The 20,797-nt window shown below is 48.0% G+C and overlaps 1 protein-coding gene across 2 annotated transcripts in view; it reads left to right on the plus strand.

Moving 5' to 3' along the window:
• Positions 1 to 20,797, plus strand: part of LOC122375215 (meiosis regulator and mRNA stability factor 1-like) — a 54,270-nt gene that overhangs the window by 12,874 nt on the left and 20,599 nt on the right. For both annotated transcript variants that reach the window (XM_043354478.1, XM_043354479.1), the window contains exons 7-17: positions 616 to 725; positions 1,147 to 1,363; positions 1,864 to 2,006; positions 2,459 to 2,682; positions 3,092 to 3,267; positions 3,723 to 3,839; positions 4,922 to 5,003; positions 5,263 to 5,450; positions 5,992 to 6,158; positions 7,208 to 7,316; positions 7,678 to 7,783. In XM_043354478.1, the coding sequence (XP_043210413.1) occupies positions 616 to 725; positions 1,147 to 1,363; positions 1,864 to 2,006; positions 2,459 to 2,682; positions 3,092 to 3,267; positions 3,723 to 3,839; positions 4,922 to 5,003; positions 5,263 to 5,450; positions 5,992 to 6,158; positions 7,208 to 7,316; positions 7,678 to 7,783 (1,639 nt within the window). The remainder of the gene's footprint in view (positions 1 to 615; positions 726 to 1,146; positions 1,364 to 1,863; positions 2,007 to 2,458; positions 2,683 to 3,091; positions 3,268 to 3,722; positions 3,840 to 4,921; positions 5,004 to 5,262; positions 5,451 to 5,991; positions 6,159 to 7,207; positions 7,317 to 7,677; positions 7,784 to 20,797) is intronic.

The raw sequence follows: 20,797 nt of genomic DNA on the forward strand, positions 1-20,797 counted from the left end.
GCGTGATTTGCGTAATATCGTTCTAGAAACAAACGACATTACGTTTTTGTTATGTTTTTCGTACAATGTATAAACATAGACAATGTATGTTATATAGACAATGTAGAAACTTTTAATTGTTATAAAAGTTTTATTAACTTTTAAATAAATATTAAAGAAGCTATATTAGAAATAATTTTTTTTTTCTAGAACGATATTACGCAAATCACGCAAACTCGCAAAAACGCACGCAGAAAACGCATAGTGTAGCCAGGCCTAACAAACAACGATAATTCATAAAGCTTACAACACTGGTTGTTGTGGTGATCGATGGCCGTATTTGTCGGTACTCTGTTCTGCTGACTCTGCTGACATGAGCCAGTCATGAATGGAAGCTAGTTGCTGACTTTTTTGCCCATTGTTGGTGAAGATCACGATCCGCTTGTTTGTTCACTTACGAGAATCTGAATAGGTCAGCATCTGACGTGTCGATAAAAATGGTCAATTAAATGCCAAATGCCTATATCTACAAAGTTGCGTTGGCTTCGGTCCTGTTCTGTCGGCTACCTACTCAATCCAATGACGTCATTCATTCCCCGCTACGATCCATTGACGTCATTCTCCCTGTTTCGCCAGGGCCAAGCACCGGCTGCACCATGTTGTGATCTGCGGTTCGCAGACGTATGTGACGTTCTACTACAAGTCGAGCGGGCGCTCTTCCCGGCAGGGCCTGCGCTCGGATATCGGTGAGTGCCCGGACTGTCCCTCGTAGATCGATGGGCGTTTGGTGTGGGCCACTTTGGATGCAGGTGCCTTATTTTCTAAGCCCAAGCTGTATTGGAAATGTTTTTTTTTTTTTTGCCAGAATCCTAGCTGTATTTTCGTGTCCGCATTTGTGCATGCTGTGCGAAGGAAGGATGGGTTAGCGAGTACGCGTTCGTTTCTGCAGCTCAGAGCTCCTACGTCCTGATGAAACGTGTATTTCTTCTATGATTCTTAGCATGCCAGTTTTCTCAAAATGGATCTTTAGTGAATCTAATCGAAAAGTTTGCGGCGTTTTAACGTACACGCCCAATATTTTCGCCTAGGAATGACAGCGCTCCAATTTTATCCGTGACCGATCACATACATACCGCCCGTGCCTATCAACCCCTTCCCCCTCCCCAGATTCGGGTATGGGCCAGGACAGCCTGCCGCCGGCTCAGGAGGCCCCGCTGCAGCCTCCTCCAGCACTGTGGCCGCCCGAGCCCCGCACTAGGAGCAGCTCTGTCTCCACGCAGACATCTCCTGAACCGGCGGTGGAGAGGCCGGGCTCGAGCCGTGCGGACTCGGCTGCTTCTGTGGCGACTCAGACCTCGCCGGATGGACAGCTGACTGCCAGCAGGTTAGTGACCGGCGGCTGACCATTGGGGGGGGGGGGAGCGGAGGGGGCAGCTTGGGACAGGTCGAGGGAGGGATCTATGGGCGTTGGCGGGGCGTTGGGCCTGAGGGCGAGGCGATGGCCAGCTGGGAAAGGGTCGTTGTATAGAAGGGAGGGATCAGTCTATGATTCAGAAGAGTAAGAGGGGGGGGGGGACGACGTGGCCACTGCTCAGCTTTGTTGCATTAATCATAACGAAGTAAATATTCTGCTTTACTTTGGATGTTCATAATTTGTCTGACTGCGAGGAAATCGAGGCATATGCTTAGCTTCGAGCGTCAGCAACCAGTTTTCGTTCGTTATTGTTCGTTTGATTCTCCTCACTTCAGACTTGCAGCGTTGCTCCATACAGATACAGCTACTCTTACCTTATAGTCACCGTGCTCTTACCGTTGTTTTCTTCCTATAGAAGTCAACGGTGTTATTGAATAGTTCTTATTTATTCACACTCTCGTTTGTCGCAGCCTGGGCAGTTCTCCCAGCACCGATGCGTCCCCTCGGAATCCTGACCGAACACCAGCGCCGCGGCGCGGGGACCTCTACGACCAGAGGTTCCAGAGTCGTCCGCCAGTCGGCGCTGGTGACACGCCGTACGGCTCTCCCAGAGGTGAGGAAGGAAAGCTGACCGGGACAAACTCGCCTTGACGCGCGGAAGGGGGTCTTGGCTAACTGCTTTGGGCGCGTATTGTCCAGACAATCGGGAATGTGCTCGTTGCGAGAAGCGCCGGTTGGTTCAGTACGGGATCTTACTTTTCTATTTCACTCAGTTGTTACGTGCAGCACGCTATTCGTCGACGGGATATGTCGCCCAGCCCATTGGTTTACGTGTGAAGAGCTGAAGGCAGTTTACGTTTCGTGTAAAGCTCTTCCCTGCGGCCCTGACTGTCCGAATCAAGCCTTGCTTTCTAGACTGCGTCCCCCTGTAGTGCTGTCCTTGTAATTATCCGTGCCCTCTCTTTTTTAATCCTCTGCTGTCTTCACTTTCCTAATCTGCTTTTACTAACACATCCTTCCTTCTTTTATTTAACTGCCTGACCTCCTCCTCGCCCCTCGTTTCAGTGGGCCGTATGGACGTGCCGCCTCCCCCACCCGCCCGGCCGTTGGGCGCCAGTCCGGTGGGCGGGGGCGGGGGCGGCCGGGCGCGCAGCGGCTCCCCGGCCGTGGGCGGCAGCTCCGGAGGTCTGGACGGTCCCGTGGAGCTGACTGTGACCAACCTGGACTCGAGTAGACACCCGAGAGATATGGAGAAGTTGCTATTGGAGTTGGCCAGCAGACACACTAAGGTATTTACTGGTGGAACTGGCATCCACTTTAAAGGGACGATACAATTGGGAATAGTAAGTACTGAAGGAAAATGTCAAAGCAGGCTGACTTGGATAGGGTGAACTTTTGGACGCTTCTGTGTAATTCCAATGTTACTGTGAAAAAGGCAGTTTGTTTGACCTTGTTTTGTAGTTGTTACAAGATTTGTATCGTATTTATACTAGCTCTATATTATTTTTTAATGTTTGAATATGGAAGGGTGGGTTGTGGGTTTGATTTGATGCCCTCGCAATCTTCCCATTTACCAGTTTAGTCCACGTCTAAAGCTGTCCCTCTACCGCTTCGGGCATCAGCAGATCTGCTTCACTATAACGCTGCCAATGTAGCTCGACGATAACCCCGCCCTCCCCCCCCATATTTTCTCTTCAGGTGGAGTCTCTCTCGGTCTACTGCCAATCCGACGGTTCCATGGTGGCCAGTGTGGTCGTACCCACCCAGTTCGACTCACAGGCTCTCATAGCAGAGATGCACCGAGCAGTCATCGGTAACAAGCGCATCATGCTGTCCTACGCGAGGGTTGACAAACCAGAGCCGTACAAGATACGGTAAGTAGGAGTGCCAGGCTGTGACTGACGTTCATTAGTCGAAGGGAATGGGAGAATGAGTAGCTGTGAGGGTAGAGTATGCAGTTTTACGGAGCATACTATGTGTTTATGTATATGTGTGTGAGTTGGAGTGGGATGGGTGGAACAAATATATTCTGTGTTGGAGTTGCTTAACCGTGGTGAAAGCTATTCGTATGGATGAGTCATACTGGTACTTAAGAGGTTGCCTTGGCGTGATTGTATAAGTGTTCGTTGATTTGCCCTGTCGCGTTCCGGGCCTCAGATTGGCTATCTGTGTCGTCTCGCGGCCTCTCATTGGCCGCCTGTGCCATCTCCCGCCTCTGATTGGATCTTTGTCCCGTCCCGGGCCTCTGAATGGCCGTCTGTGTCGTCCCCACGCTCTGATTGGCCGTCTGTCGCGTCTCGCTGCCTCTGATTGGCTCTGGCGTTGTTAGGGCGCAGGTGATTCGTCTGCTGAACGACGTGCCGTCCGGCCAGCTGCCGCTGGTGAAGTTCATGGAGCTGTACGAACAGCGTTTTCACAGCACAGTCAGCATCGCAGACCTCTTCAGGTCAGACAAGACACATCCACAATACACGTCATGCTGACACTGTATAATGGCTCTCGCTGCTTTAGGCCTCTTTACAGGGTACTTGACATTGCGCCTGTTTGCTTGGCAGGGCTGCTTATGTGTCTTGTTGGCATCTGGCCGCTTCAGAGTGCTTTTTACTTCTTCTCGATGCGTTACATCACATCATTCTACTCGATACGATGCATACATCGAGTCTCTTCGCAGGACTTTGGATGCTTCTCGCTGTATCCGCTTTATGTATTAGGCCGCTGAGTGTTTTTCGATGATTCATGACACCTCAAAGCTCTGTTGGTCTACTTCGCTGTGAGATGCTGGGTGCTTCATAACCATTTGGTGAAATGCGCTTTTTTTCTGCCGGCTCGGTGGAAGGCTGGAAACAGCCGCGTCTATGCTCGATATACATTCTGATCCGCGGGGTAGTCACGGTGCGTCGCTCCTGCTTGGGGCGAGGTGGCTGAGAGGTTTTAGAGCTTGGTGCTAATCCGTAGCTTTGCAGATGCTCGATTTGTGTTTCACAGGACTTCAGCTGTTGCTGACTTGGGTGACTGTCTCTCGCTGCCGTATGGTGGCAGGGATCCTTGCTCTTTTGCTGCCTATTACAAGCTTTGCTTTTCAGGCGCCTCTCTGCTTTCTTGTGACTAATACGTGGCTGTTTATGATTGTTCCCGTCCTTTTATACACGTTGCTCGTAACATTCAAGCTACAGCCTATATTTCAATGTGGTTTTAAATGGATTTTACATACAGAAATATGGAAGATAGCTTCGATCTCTTTGATATTTTTCAAGAACGGCATTTATGCTTTCTTTAGTTTTTTTTTTTTGAAAAGCAAATAAGGCCAGTTTTGAGACGGTCTCCGCCTCCGCACGAGTGAATGCTGCATCTTCAGGCTTTCGTTAATTCCGAAAACTCTCAGTCGAACATGACCAGTGATGCCACTAACAGATTTGTCATGCACTTTGTTTACCGGACGACAGGCCCAGTTAACTCAAACAATCGTCTCACTTCGCTAAAATATTGGGAGTGACTGACTGATAAGACTGACGTGGTATGTACCGACAGGATGCGGGAAACAATCACAGTGGTGGACAGCAGCAGCGGTCGGGTGATCCAGCTGAACCCGGCACTGAAAACACAGGACCTGGTCAGTGCTACGGGTGGGGAGACAGTCAGTGATTCAATTAGGTTAAAAGGCAGATGTTATATCAGATGTTACCGTTCAGATGATAGCGATGTCGTTAGAATACCTGTAGCTATAACTGTTTTCTTGTGTGCTTTTACCTGCCCAGTGCGATAGGTTTTTGTGCAATGATCACTTCATGCGTCGTCGGGGCCAACATCATTTCAATTTTCACCTATATTTTCTGCTGTAACAATTACTTCAATACTGGTATGTTCGACAGGGCGTGTCGGGTAGGCCGGCAGCCGGCTCCGCCTGTTTGCGGCACCCGCCGCAGCGCGGCGCCACCGTCGGCTGGGCCGAGCGAGACGATCCAAGCGTCCTTCCCAACAGTGAGATTCAGCTGGAGGAACTAGAACCCATCATCTACCGACTGTTGAACTCGCATGATGGCGTGCTCTTCCTGTCCAGGTATGTGTGCTTGTTGTCCAGGCATGTGTTTGTGTGTGTGGGGGGAGGGGGAGGAGGCCGGAGGTTGAGGGCTGGGACTGGGAGATTACGTGGCTGGAGGATAGCGGTAAAAGGTCTGAGAAGGGCGATGGAATGACTGGAAGCGAAGGTAGAGGCTGAGGTGAATTAGGTTATAACATGATTGAGCAGCGACTTCCTCGGATGATGTGCTGCATTGTTGCATCGCATTCTGTCACTTCTGAAAATTTGGATAACGTGGTGCTCAGACTAGATTCATTCACCAGTTGAGAAACCTGCTGCATTGTTTACACATCATCTCATCCATTTACACTTACCCAGTCTGGCCTTTAAAAGCCTGTAACTAGCTGCATTGATAGCACAAATATTTCTCGAACCTGGCCCGTTGCCCGTAACCCGTGAATACTGACCGCTGCCCCTCCTTACAATCTGCTGGACTGTTACTCTGCCGAGTTTCACGACCAAGCCTATCCCCTGATCATTGACCTAACCTGACCTTTGACGCTCCCCTCTGCCCCCACAGCCTGCTGGACTGTTACTCTGCGGAGTTTCACGACCCGGGCCTGTCCCGCCTGCGTCTGGAACCGAACGCAGTCTGCCTGGAGCACCTGCTGACGTGGCTGCCTGAGGTGCGGGTGGTGACTCGCAGTCAGGACAAGGCGGTCGTGTGGGCACGAGATGCGCCCGAAGGTGAGTGGAGGGGTGGGAGAGATACGTTGTTTTGTTTGGGGGCTGGTTGTATGCTAGTGCTTTTGAGAGTTTAAGATGGTGTACGCCCTTCGAGTTTCGCCTCTTGAGCTGTTTGTGCGAGATCTTGCCTATGTGGAAGGAGCGAAAAAGTCTAGCCTCTATTACACGTGGACGTATGGTATGCATTGCACCCCTGACCCATCTTTAATGACCTTGTAGTCGGCGCGCCCAAAGCCCCAATAAACAAACATGACCCATCTTTCATATTTTTTCCGGGATCCGTATTTCGGCCGTGTCTACCTAACTTTTGTCGTGTGACATATTTAGGTTTTATTTTATAGGCCTGTACACATTCAGCTGCTGTGCTGTTGTCAGCCGAAAATCACTCACACTATTGGCTGAAAAATTGATGACGTTATGTTGCACTTGCAACATGACGTCACCTCTCTGCTGCCGGCAGCATGGGCTGACGGGCTGTGCTGCTACGAGAAAGCAAGTGCAGAGATGCCGAGCCGTCAGCAAAAGCCATAAATGACGCATTTAGACACTGGTAGTGGCGCATGAAAGCAAATCACGTGCCAGATTTTTATTGAGCACTGCAGATAAATGAAATTTGGACACCATGTTGGCGCTATTCACATATATTTGGTTTCATAATTAATTGTCGATACAAGAAAAATACTTATTACTTTCGCACATTGTCTGTAAATATTTTGATAATATATCTAACTGCTTAAGTATTGTATTAATAAAGAACATGAAGATGAGACGAAATATTTGTTTACAACGCCATATTTGTAAACAGCCAGCCAGTGCTGACATTTCTCATCAGCCAAATGTATACAGTTCCGTCAGCCAGAAGCGGTGGGCGGAGCCTATTTCAGCTGACAACAGCACAACAGCTGAATGTGTACAGGCCTTATAATTTGACTGTATTTTATGGGTCTTGTTACACATTTTGGCTGTGTGACTAGTTACAACCATGTTACCATTGTGACCGTAATATGACCATTGACCACCTCTGTCGCCCTGCCGCCGTTCTATCTCAGAGGAGCCGGCGCCGGTGAACCCGGCCCTGCAGCAGAAGGTGGTCATGTTCTCCCGCGAGGTGGTGGACCTGCTGCGGGCGGCGCCGCGCGCCAGGATGCCCTTCAACAGGTGCGTGATAAAACGGGGAACTGGTGGGCGGGTAATGATGAGCGTTCGGGCACCAAAAGTCAAACTGCCTATAAATGAGCTCGTTTGTGAACCAGTAGGTGGGAAGTGAGAACACGACTACCACTCTTGGTATGGTACTGCATCCAAATGTTGAAATAGAAGTTGTCCTGTCGCCTTTTACGGTGTAACGAGACTGGGTGTAATGAGACCGGTTTTGTAAATTCCACTCATTTGCTACATCTACATATATTGTATATCAGCCTCATCGAATCGTATCGACCATATGAATATGGTCCAATTCGTATTGAAGTCTCGCCGTGTCACTGAATGACATTGGCTCTATGTTGTCTCGGTGTCACAGGTTCATCCCGGCCTACCATCATCACTTTGGTCGCCAGTGTCGGGTCTCCGACTACGGCTTCACTCGGCTGGCAGACCTGTTTGACGCCCTGCCACATATCGTACAGGTTAGTAGGTCAGGGGTGAGGCGGGGGGGGGGGGGAGTTCACTGGATAGGTGAAGGGGAGGGTTATCACTGCGGAAGGTATTGTGTAGGTCTCTCTGGTGGGAAAGTGACAGAATAGCGATGCGGCTTTCCAACTGGATAAAAGGGTCGAAAGGACTGAGCAAATTAAATAAATGTGCACTTAGCTTGCATCCGCGGACATTAGATGATAAGCACACCGGGTGTGGAACAAATTGAATTGAAGCAGAATTGCATCTTGATGGGTAAAGTTAAGGAGCCAACTCTTTTTGTTTTAACCAGCAAGTGGGAGCACAGAATGAGATACAGGATCGAACACAGCTGAGTTGCTGAAAAAATGATGATTGCTGCTTTAGTTAGTCTGGCAAAACTAAAGAACAGAATTACTTAAAACGTAAACTTATTGATGTACGTGTCTGCCGCGTATGCATACTATAACTTCCTATACGTTCGAGAGCATTTCTATGAATACTTGAAGCACTGACAGGCAAGATACAAAGTAAATATTCTACATCTACTGACTGTATTGACGGTTTTAGTGTTATCGAGTTTGCCGTCTGCTTCCCATCAATAAAATGGAGCTATGAAAAAAGTATTGATGGTGGTCAACAAACTGGCTTGGCCAGTCGTTTACCGAATAATCAGGCATTTCGCCGTCCTGCAGCCGTTTGGAATGTAAACATATCGAGAGCAGGCCGCCCACGGAGCCACTCCTTTGCATGCCAGGGCCGAACAGCATATACCGGGATGCCGGGGAGAGATGTTCTCCGACCGGGTCGAGCCGCCGCGCCGGTCGGCAGTTAGCTCCCCGGCTCGGAGGCGGACGGTGCACCCCGGCCCACCTACTGCCGGGCTGTCCAGTGCAGCATGGCTGCCCGACCCCTCAGCAGTTCCGTCTGCCTGCTGGCGGTGCTCTGCGCCGTCTTCCCGTGCGCGCTAGCCGACGACGCCGGTGCTGGCACCAACGACGCGCTGGATGATCTGCTGGCGCTCGTCAACCGTGCGGTGAGAGAGGCCGTGGACCCCATCTCCGTCGAGCTCCGCAGCCAGCGCGGGCTGCTGAGCGACATCTTGGGAAGGTTAAGCAGCCAGGACGCTCAGGCAGAATCGGCCAGTGCTCGACTTGATGCTGTTCAAGCTACGTTTGACTCTCAATCTAAGTCAACTAATGCACGGCTTGATTCCATCCAGGAGGCCATAGAGTCTCAATTTCAGCTCATCACTGCCTGGCTTGATTCCATGCAAGATGCTCTGGAGTCTCAAAGTCTGTCTGTCAATGCCCGGCTCGATTCTACTCAGAAGACATTGGAATCTCAGCTTCAGCCAGTCACGTCTCAACTCAACTCAATGGAGGCGGAGCTCGGCTCTCAGCTTACTTCGTCCAACAGCAGTCTCAGACATCTGCAGTCTGAGGTCGACACTGCGCTGGACTCGGTTACCACCGGGCTGGACTCGTTTAGCACACGACTGGAAGAGCTGGCAGAGATACAGCAGAATGCGACCACCCGGCCACGAGACTGCAGCGAACTGCCAAACGGTTACCCCAGTGGGGTCTACACTAGTGGTGTCAATCGGTTACCAAAATTTCGGTATACCGATACCGAACCAATACCGATTCGGTATTCGGTATTATATACCAAAAGCATTTGGTATTTTGTCGGTATCATGAAAATCAACTACTGTCATAAAATATTTGAAAGCATTTTTGATAAACCTTCTGAACTCAAATTTGATTTTGCTAAATGACACTGGATGAAGAAAAATGGCAATCATGACATATTTCTCCCAAATGCATGATGTCCTAACAAATGGGCAAACACATCAACTGTAATATCAAATACATCAGTCTACCAATGTTAAATGGCAACTTATCAGTGTTAGCAAATTCCAATACCATGAGGATAATTATCCTACAAAGAAAGCCAATGTGCAAGACATAAACATGAATTAATGTTGAACTCACTGTATGCTGGAAAACATGCTTAAACTACCTTTCTCAAAATTTCCAAAGCATTTATTAGCAACAAATTTGACTTGTTTTGAGGAGTCTGTGATTGATCTTGACCTTGTCTTCCTCTCCATTTTACTGCAATGCAATTACATTATCCAAAACCCTGTTTAATACAGCACTAGCTTCACCATTATCATCTAATATTTAAGGCAGCATTTGTCACTTCATCATCACCCGCATCACCCCACAAATCTTCAACTTCGCTCAACTTCAAAAAGCCTTGTAGTGAGCGATGCTGTCATGATCCTGTGGATAATTTATTTTCTTCAATTAGTGTTCTCTTTCCTGCTCTCTCAACAGATACAGATCGCTAGCAATTTAATCATGAGCACTTATAAAATAATGTAACGGAAGTTGGCACAGATTCAGCACAGATTCAGCACAGCACAGATTCGGTAGGGGGAAAAAAGGCCCCGGTAGAGGGAAACCTTTATGACCCGGTTTCCCCTAGAAATGACGTCACAAAGAGGTAAAAATGTGTATCAATCGAAAGCTCTCGTTTACCCAGACACAGTCCTGCAGGAAAATTTCACTTTTTCCCCATAGGAAAGTTTTTACGGGAAAATCAAAATTTTGGGTCAATGGGGGGTCCCCCCCGATTTCGTTCAAAATCGGCACACAGGTGCCCCACCACCAGCCGAGAAACTTTCCCCAAAACGGTCCCCGTTGCATTGACGTTTAAGGCCCGTAAAGCCCCCTAGACTCGTAAAATATCCGTAAAATCGCCTTTGTACGGACAAAAAAGTGGTGCTATGGTTAAAATGGGTATCAATCGAAAGCTCTCGTTTACCCAGACACAGTCCTGCAGGAAAATTCCACTTTTTCCCCATAGGAAAGTTTTTACGGGAAAATCAAAATTTTGGGTCAATGGGGGTCCCCCCCGATTTCGTTCAAAATCGGCACACAGGTGCCCCACCACCAGCCGAGAAACTTTCCCCAAAACGGTCCCCGTTGCATTGACGTTTAAGGCCCGTAAAGCCCCTTAGACTCGTAAAATATCCGTAAAATCGCCTTTGTACGGACAAAAAAGTGGTGCTATGGTAAAAATGGGTATCAATCGAAAGCTCTCGTTTACCCAGACACAGTCCTGCAGGAAAATTCGACTTTTTCCCCATAGGAAAGTTTTTACGGGAAAATCAAAATTTTGGGTCAATTGGGGGTCCCCCCCGATTTCGTTCAAAATCGGCACACAGGTGCCCCACCACCAGCCGAGAAACTTTCCCCAAAACGGTCCCCGTTGCATTGACGTTTAAGGCCCGTAAAGCCCCCTAGACTCGTAAAATATCCGTAAAATCGCCTTTGTACGGACAAAAAAGTGGTGCTATGGTAAAAATGGGTATCAATCGAAAGCCCTCGTTTACCCAGACACAGTCCTGCAGGAAAATTCGACTTTTTCCCCATAGGAAAGTTTTTACGGGAAAATCAAAATTTTGGGTCAATGGGGGGTCCCCCCCCGATTTCGTTCAAAATCGGCACACAGGTGCCCCACCACCAGCCGAGAAACTTTCCCCAAAACGGTCCCGTTGCATTGACGTTTAAGGCCCGTAAAGCCCCTTAGACTCTTAAAATATCCGTAAAATCGCCTTTGTACGGACAAAAAAGTGGTGCTATGGTAAAAATGGGTATCAATCGAAAGCTCTCGTTTACCCAGACACAGTCCTGCAGGAAAATTCGACTTTTTCCCCATAGGAAAGTTGTTACGGGAAAATCAAAATTTTGGGTCAATTGGGGGTCGCCCCCGATTTCGTTCAAAATCGGCACACAGGTGCCCCACCACCAGCCGAGAAACTTTCCCCAAAACGGTCCCCGTTGCATTGACGTTTAAGGCCCGTAAAGCCCCTTAGACTCGTAAAATATCCGTAAAATCGCCTTTGTACGGACAAAAAAGTGGTGCTATGGTAAAAATGGGTATCAATCGAAAGCTCTCGTTTACCCAGACACAGTCCTGCAGGAAAATTCGACTTTTTCCCCATAGGAAAGTTTTTACGGGAAAATCAAAATTTTGGGTCAATGGGGGTCCCCCCCGATTTCGTTCAAAATCGGCACACAGGTGCCCCACCACCAGCCGAGAAACTTTCCCCAAAACGGTCCCCGTTGCATTGACGTTTAAGGCCCGTAAAGTCCCCTAGACTCGTAAAATATCCGTAAAATCGCCTTTGTACGGACAAAAAAAGTGGTGCTATGGTAACAATGGGTATCAACCGAAAGCTCTCGTTTACCCAGACACAGTCCTGCAGGAAAATTCGACTTTTTCCCCATAGGAAAGTTTTTACGGGAAAATCAAAATTTTGGGTCAATGGGGGGTCCCCCCCCCCGATTTCGTTCAAAATCGGCACACAGGTGCCCAACCTTCAGCCGAGAAACTTTCCCCAAAACGGCCCCCGTTGCATTGACGTTTAAGGCCCGTAAAGCCCCTTAGACTCGTAAAATATCCATAAAATCGCCTTTGTACGGACAAAAAAGTGGTGCTATGGTAAAAATGGGTATCAATCGAAAGCTCTCGTTTACCCAGACACAGTCCTGCAGGAAAATTCGACTTTTTCCCCATAGGAAAGTTTTTACGGGAAAATCAAAATTTTGGGTCAATGAGGGGTCCCCCCCGATTTCGTTCAAAATCGGCACACAGGTGCCCCACCACCAGCCGAGAAACTTTCCCCAAAACGGTCCCGTTGCATTGACGTTTAAGGCCCGTAAAGCCCCCTAGACTCGTAAAATATCCGTAAAATCGCCTTTGTACGGACAAAAAAGTGGTGCTATGGTAAAAATGGGTATCAATCGAAAGCTCTTGTTTACCCAGACACAGTCCTGCAGGAAAATTCCACATTTTCCCCATAGGAAAGTTTTTACGGGAAAATCAAAATTTTGGGTCAATGGGGGGTCCCCCCGATTTCGTTCAAAATCGGCACACAGGTGCCCCACCACCAGCCGAGAAACTTTCCCCAAAACGGTCCCCGTTGCATTGACGTTTAAGGCCCGTAAAGCCCCCTAGACTCGTAAAATATCCGTAAAATCGCCTTTGTACGGACAAAAAAGTGGTGCTATGGTAAAAATGGGTATCAATCGAAAGCTCTCGTTTACCCAGACACAGTCCTGCAGGAAAATTCGACTTTTTCCCCATAGGAAAGTTTTTACGGGAAAATCAAAATTTTGGGTCAATGGGGGGTCCCCCCCGATTTCGTTCAAAATCGGCACACAGGTGCCCCACCACCAGCCGAGAAACTTTCCCCAAAACGGTCCCCGTTGCATTGACGTTTAAGGCCCGTAAAGCCCCCTAGACTCGTAAAATATCCGTAAAATCGCCTTTGTACGGACAAAAAAGTGGTGCTATGGTAAAAATGGGTATCAATCGAAAGCTCTCGTTTACCCAGACACAGTCCTGCAGGAAAATTTCACTTTTTCCCCATAGGAAAGTTTTTACGGGAAAATCAAAATTTTGGGTCAATGGGGGGTCCCCCCCGATTTCGTTCAAAATCGGCACACAGGTGCCCCACCACCAGCCGAGAAACTTTCCCCAAAACGGTCGCCGTTGCATTGACGTTTAAGGCCCGTAAAGCCCCCTAGACTCGTAAAATATCCGTAAAATCGCCTTTGTACGGACAAAAAAGTGGTGCTATGGTAAAAATAGGTATCAATCGAAAGCTCTCGTTTACCCAGACACAGTCCTGCAGGAAAAATTCACTTTTTCCCCATAGGAAAGTTTTTACGGGAAAATCAAAATTTTGGGTCAATGGGGGTCCCCCCCGATTTCGTTCAAAATCGGCACACAGGTGCCCCACCACCAGCCGAGAAACTTTCCCCAAAACGGTCCCCGTTGCATTGACGTTTAAGGCCCGTAAGTCCCCTAGACTCGTAAAATATCCGTAAAATCGCCTTTGTACGGACAAAAAAAGTGGTGCTATGGTAACAATGGGTATCAACCGAAAGCTCTCGTTTACCCAGACACAGTCCTGCAGGAAAATTCGACTTTTTCCCCATAGGAAAGTTTTTACGGGAAAATCAAAATTTTGGGTCAATGGGGGGTCCCCCCCGATTTCGTTCAAAATCGGCACACAGGTGCCCCACCACCAGCCGAGAAACTTTCCCCAAAACGGTCCCCGTTGCATTGACGTTTAAGGCCCGTAAAGCCCCCTAGACTCGTAAAATATCCGTAAAATCGCCTTTGTACGGACAAAAAAGTGGTGCTATGGTAAAAATGGGTATCAATCGAAAGCTCTCGTTTACCCAGACACAGTCCTGCAGGAAAATTCCACATTTTCCCCATAGGAAAGTTTTTACGGGAAAATCAAAATTTTGGGTCAATGGGGGGTCCCCCCCGATTTCGTTCAAAATCGGCACACAGGTGCCCCACCACCAGCCGAGAAACTTTCCTCAAAACGGTCCCCGTTGCATTGACGTTTAAGGCCCGTAAAGCCCCCTAGACTCGTAAAATATCCGTAAAATCCTTAAAATAAATCCGTAAAATATCGGCACCTGTGTGCCGATTTTGAACGAAATCGGGGGGACCCCCCATTGACCCAAAATTTTGATTTTCCCGTAAAAACTTTCCTATGGGGAAAAAGTGGAATTTTCCTGAAGGACTGTGTCTGGGTAAACGAGAGCTTTCGATTGATACCCATTTTTACCATAGCACCACTTTTTTGTCCGTACAAAGGCGATTTTACGGATATTTTACGAGTCTAGGGGGCTTTACGGGCCTTAAACGTCAATGCAACGGGGACCGTTTTGGGGAAAGTTTCTCGGCTGGTGGTGGGGCACCTGTGTGCCGATTTTGAACGAAATCGGGGGGGGGGGACCCCCCATTGACCCAAAATTTTGATTTTCCCGTAAAAACTTTCCTATGGGGAAAAGTGGAATTTTCCTGCAGGACTGTGTCTGGGTAAACGAGAGCTTTCGATTGATACCCATTTTTACCATAGCACCACTTTTTTGTCCGTACAAAGGCGATTTTACGGATATTTTACGAGTCTAGGGGGCTTTACCGGCCTTAAACGTCAATGCAACGGGGACCGTTTTGGGGAAAGTTTCTCGGCTGGTGTTGGGGCACCTGTGTGCCGATTTTGAACGAAATCGGGGGGGGGACCCCCCATTGACCCAAAATTTTGATTTTCCCGTAAAAACTTTCCTATTGGGAAAAAGTGGAATTTTCCTGCAGGACTGTGTCTGGGTAAACGAGAGCTTTCGATTGATACCCATTTTTACCATAGCACCACTTTTTTGTCCGTACAAAGGCGATTTTACGGATATTTTACGAGTCTAGGGGGCTTTACGGGCCTTAAACGTCAATGCAACGGGGACCGTTTTGGGGAAAGTTTCTCGGCTGGTGTTGGGGCACCTGTGTGCCGATTTTGAACGAAATCGGGGGGGACCCCCCATTGACCCAAAATTTTGATTTTCCCGTAAAAACTTTCCTATTGGGAAAAAGTGGAATTTTCCTGCAGGACTGTGTCTGGGTAAACGAGAGCTTTCGATTGATACCCATTTTTACCATAGCACCACTTTTTTGTCCGTACAAAGGCGATTTTACGGATATTTTACGAGTCTAGGGGGCTTTACGGGCCTTAAACGTCAATGCAACGGGGACCGTTTTAGGGAAAGTTTCTCGGCTGGTGGTGGGGCACCTGTGTGCCGATTTTGAACGAAATCGGGGGGGACCCCCCATTGACCCAAAATTTTGATTTTCCCGTAAAAACTTTCCTATGGGGAAAAAGTGGAATTTTCCTGCAGGACTGTGTCTGGGTAAACGAGAGCTTTCGATTGATACCCATTTTTACCATAGCACCACTTTTTTGTCCGTACAAAGGCGATTTTACGGATATTTTACGAGTCTAGGGGGCTTTACGGGCCTTAAACGTCAATGTTACGGGGACCGTTTTGGGGAAAGTTTCTCGGCTGGTGGTGGGGCACCTGTGTGCCGATTTTGAACGAAATCGGGGGGGGGGGACCCCCCATTGACCCAAAATTTTGATTTTCCCGTAAAAACTTTCCTATGGGGAAAAAGTGGAATTTTCCTGCAGGACTGTGTCTGGGTAAACGTTAGCTTTCGATTGATACCCATTTTTACCATAGCACCACTTTTTTGTCCGTACAAAGGCGATTTTACGGATATTTTACGAGTCTAGGGGGCTTTACGGGCCTTAAACGTCAATGCAACGGGGACCGTTTTAGGGAAAGTTTCTCGGCTGGTGGTGGGGCACCTGTGTGCCGATTTTGAACGAAATCGGGGGGACCCTCCATTGACCCAAAATTTTGATTTTCCCGTAAAAACTTTCCTATGGGGAAAAAGTGAAATTTTCCTGCAGGACTGTGTCTGGGTAAACGAGAGCTTTCGATTGATACCCATTTTTACCATAGCACCACTTTTTTGTCCGTACAAAGGCGATTTTACGGATATTTTACGAGTCTAGGGGGCTTTACGGGCCTTAAACGTCAATGCAACGGGGACCGTTTTGGGGAAAGTTTCTCGGCTGGTGGTGGGGCACCTGTGTGCCGATTTTGAACGAAATCGGGGGGGACCCCCCATTGACCCGAAATTTTGATTTTCCCGTAAAAACTTTCCTATGGGGAAAAAGTGGAATTTTCCTGCAGGACTGTGTCTGGGTAAACGAGAGCTTTCGATTGATACCCATTTTTACCATAGCACCACTTTTTTGTCCGTACAAAGGTGATTTTACGGATATTTTACGAGTCTAGGGGGCTTTACGGGCCTTAAACGTCAATGCAACGGGACCGTTTTGGGGAAAGTTTCTCGGCTAGTGGTGGGGCACCTGTGTGCCGATTTTGAACGAAATCGGGGGGGGGGACCCCCCATTGACCCGAAATTTTGATTTTCCCGTAAAAACTTTCCTATGGGGAAAAAGTGGAATTTTCCTGCAGGACTGTGTCTGGGTAAACGAGAGCTTTCGATTGATACCCATTTTTACCCTAGCGCCCCGTTTTTGGCCGTACAAGGGCGAATTTACGGATTTTTTACGAGTTTACGGGGCTTTAAGGGCCTTAAACGTCAATGCAACGGGGACCGTTTTGGGGAAAGTTTCTCGGCTGGTGGTGGGGCACCTGTGTGCCGATTTTGAACGAAATCGTGGGGGACCCCCCATTGACCCAAAATTTTGATTTTCCCGTAAAAACTTTCCTATGAGGAAAAAGTGGAATTTTCCTGCAGGACTGTATCTGGGTAAACGAGAGCTTTCGATTGATACCCATTTTTACCATAGCACCACTTTTTTGTCCGTACAAAGGTGATTTTACGGATATTTTACGAGTCCAGGGGGCTTTACGGGCCTTAAACGTCAATGCAACGGGGACCGTTTTGGGGAAAGTTTCTCGGCTAGTGGTGGGGCACCTGTGTGCCGATTTTGAACGAAATCGGGGGGGACCCCCCATTGACCCAAAATTTTGATTTTCCCGTAAAAACTTTCCTATGGGGAAAAAGTGGAATTTTCCTGCAGGACTGTGTCTGGGTAAACGAGAGCTTTCGATTGATACCCATTTTTACCCTAGCGCCCCGTTTTTGGCCGTACAAGGGCGAATTTACGGATTTTTTACGAGTTTACGGGGCTTTAAGGGCCTTAAACGTCAATGCAACGGGGACCGTTTTGGGGAAAGTTTCTCGGCTGGTGGTGGGGCACCTGTGTGCCGATTTTGAACGAAATCGGGGGGACCCCCCATTGACCCAAAATTTTGATTTTCCCGTAAAAACTTTCCTATGGGGAAAAAGTGGAATTTTCCTGCAGGACTGTATCTGGGTAAACGAGAGCTTTCGATTGATACCCATTTTTACCATAGCACCACTTTTTTGTCCGTACAAAGGTGATTTTACGGATATTTTACGAGTCTAGGGGGCTTTACGGGCCTTAAACGTCAATGCAACGGGGACCGTTTTGGGGAAAGTTTCTCGGCTAGTGGTGGGGCACCTGTGTGCCGATTTTGAACGAAATCGGGGGGGACCCCCCATTGACCCGAAATTTTGATTTTCCCGTAAAAACTTTCCTATGGGGAAAAAGTGGAATTTTCCTGCAGGACTGTGTCTGGGTAAACGAGAGCTTTCGATTGATACCCATTTTTACCATAGCACCACTTTTTTGTCCGTATAAAGGTGATTTTACGGATATTTTACGAGTCTAGGGGGCTTTACGGGCCTTAAACGTCAATGCAACGGGGACCGTTTTGGGGAAAGTTTCTCGGCTAGTGGTGGGGCACCTGTGTGCCGATTTTGAACGAAATCGGGGGGGACCCCCTATTGACCCGAAATTTTGATTTTCCCGTAAAAACTTTCCTATGTGGAAAAAGTGGAATTTTCCTGCAGGACTGTGTCTGGGTAAACGAGAGCTTTCGATTGATACCCATTTTTACCCTAGCGCCCCGTTTTTGGCCGTACAAGGGCGAATTTACGGATTTTTTACGAGTTTACGGGGCTTTAAGGGCCTTAAACGTCAATGCAACGGGGACCGTTTTGGGGAAAGTTTCTCGGCTGGTGGTGGGGCACCTGTGTGCCGATTTTGAACGAAATCGGGGGGGACCCCCCCATTGACCCAAAATTTTGATTTTCCCGTAAAAACTTTGCTATGGGGAAAAAGTGGAATTTTCCTGCAGGACTGTATCTGGGTAAACGAGAGCTTTCGATTGATACCCATTTTTACCATAGCACCACTTTTTTGTCCGTATAAAGGTGATTTTACGGATATTTTACGAGTCTAGGGGGCTTTACGGGCCTTAAACGTCAATGCAACGGGGACCGTTTTGGGGAAAGTTTCTCGGCTAGTGGTGGGGCACCTGTGTGCCGATTTTGAACGAAATCGGGGGGGACCCCCCATTGACCCGAAATTTTGATTTTCCCGTAAAAACTTTCCTATGGGGAAAAAGTGGAATTTTCCTGCAGGACTGTGTCTGGGTAAACGAGAGCTTTCGATTGATACCCATTTTTACCCTAGCGCCCCGTTTTTGGCCGTACAAGGGCGAATTTACGGATTTTTTTACGAGTTTACGGGGCTTTAATGGCCTTTAACGTCAATGCAACGGGGACCGTTTTGGGGAAAGTTTCTCGGCTAGTGGTGGGGCACCTGTGTGCCGATTTTGAACGAAATCGGGGGGGACCCCCCATTGACCCGAAATTTTGATTTTCCCGTAAAAACTTTCCTATGGGGAAAAAGTGGAATTTTCCTGCAGGACTGTGTCTGGGTAAACGAGAGCTTTCGATTGATACCCATTTTTACCCTAGCGCCCCGTTTTTGGCCGTACAAGGGCGAATTTACGGATTTTTTTACGAGTTTACGGGGCTTTAATGGCCTTTAACGTCAATGCAACGGGGACCGTTTTGGGGAAAGGTTCTCGGCTGGTGGTGGGGCACCTGTGTGCCGATTTTGAACGAAATCGGGGGGGACCCCCCATTGACCCAAAATTTTGATTTTCCCGTAAAAACTTTCCTATGGGGAAAAAGTGGAATTTTCCTGCAGGACTGTGTCTGGGTAAACGAGAGCTTTCGATTGATACCCATTTTTACCCTAGCGCCCCGTTTTTGGCCGTACAAGGGCGAATTTACGGATTTTTTTACGAGTTTACGGGGCTTTAAGGGCCTTAAACGTCAATGCAACGGGGACCGTTTTGGGGAAAGTTTCTCGGCTGGTGGTGGGGCACCTGTGTGCCGATTTTGAACGAAATCGGGGGGGACCCCCCATTGACCCAAAATTTTGATTTTCCCGTAAAAACTTTCCTATTGGGAAAAAGTGGAATTTTCCTGCAGGACTGTGTCTGGGTAAACGAGAGCTTTCGATTGATACCCATTTTTACCCTAGCGCCCCGTTTTTGGCCGTACAAGGGCGAATTTACGGATTTTTTACGAGTTTACGGGGCTTTAAGGGCCTTTAACGTCAATGCAACGGGGACCGTTTTGGGGAAAGTTTCTCGGCTGGTGGTGGGGCACCTGTGTGCCGATTTTGAACGAAATCGGGGGGGACCCCCCATTGACCCAAAATTTTGATTTTCCCGTAAAAACTTTCCTATGGGGAAAAAGTGGAATTTTCCTGCAGGACTGTATCTGGGTAAACGAGAGCTTTCGATTGATACCCATTTTTACCATAGCACCACTTTTTTGTCCGTATAAAGGTGATTTTACGGATATTTTACGAGTCTAGGGGGCTTTACGGGCCTTAAACGTCAATGCAACGGGGACCGTTTTGGGGAAAGTTTCTCGGCTAGTGGTGGGGCACCTGTGTGCCGTCTTTGAACGAAATCGGGGGGGACCCCCCATTGACCCGAAATTTTGATTTTCCCGTCAAAACTTTCCTATGGGGAAAAAGTGGAATTTTCCTGCAGGACTGTGTCTGGGTAAACGAGAGCTTTCGATTGATACCCATTTTTACCCTAGCGCCCCGTTTTTGGCCGTACAAGGGCGAATTTACGGATTTTTTTACGAGTTTACGGGGCTTTAAGGGCCTTAAACGTCAATGCAACGGGGACCGTTTTGGGGAAAGTTTCTCGGCTGGTGGTGGGGCACCTGTGTGCCGATTTTGAACGAAATCGGGGGGACCCCCCATTGACCCAAAATTTTGATTTTCCCGTAAAAACTTTCCTATGGGAAAAAAGTGGAATTTTCCTGCAGGACTGTGTCTGGGTAAACGAGAACTTTCGATTGATACCCATTTTTACCTCTTTGTGACGTCATTTCTAGGGGAAAACGGGTCATAAAGGTTTCCCTCTACCGGGGCCTTTTTTCCCCCTACCGAATCTGTGCTGTGCTGAATCTGTGCTGAATCTGTGCCAACTTCCGTTACATTATAAAATATAATTGGCTTTTGGCTTGACTCGCACACAGCAGTTTCAAAACTGAACACATCTAAAAACATTTCAATGTCGCAGCTGCGCCAGGTTGAGGAACCGATATAGCTCAAAAACTAATTGAAAATAATTGAACAACTCTGTTTTTCTGGTACTTCATTTTTCAGCAAAAGTGGCCTACAACTTTCTTGAATTAATTTTAAGATGTCAAAATTT

The sequence above is a fragment of the Amphibalanus amphitrite genome, unplaced genomic scaffold (genome assembly GCF_019059575.1).
Source record: "Amphibalanus amphitrite isolate SeventyFive unplaced genomic scaffold, NRLGWU_Aamphi_draft 001797F_arrow, whole genome shotgun sequence".
Classification (NCBI taxonomy): domain Eukaryota; kingdom Metazoa; phylum Arthropoda; class Thecostraca; order Balanomorpha; family Balanidae; genus Amphibalanus; species Amphibalanus amphitrite.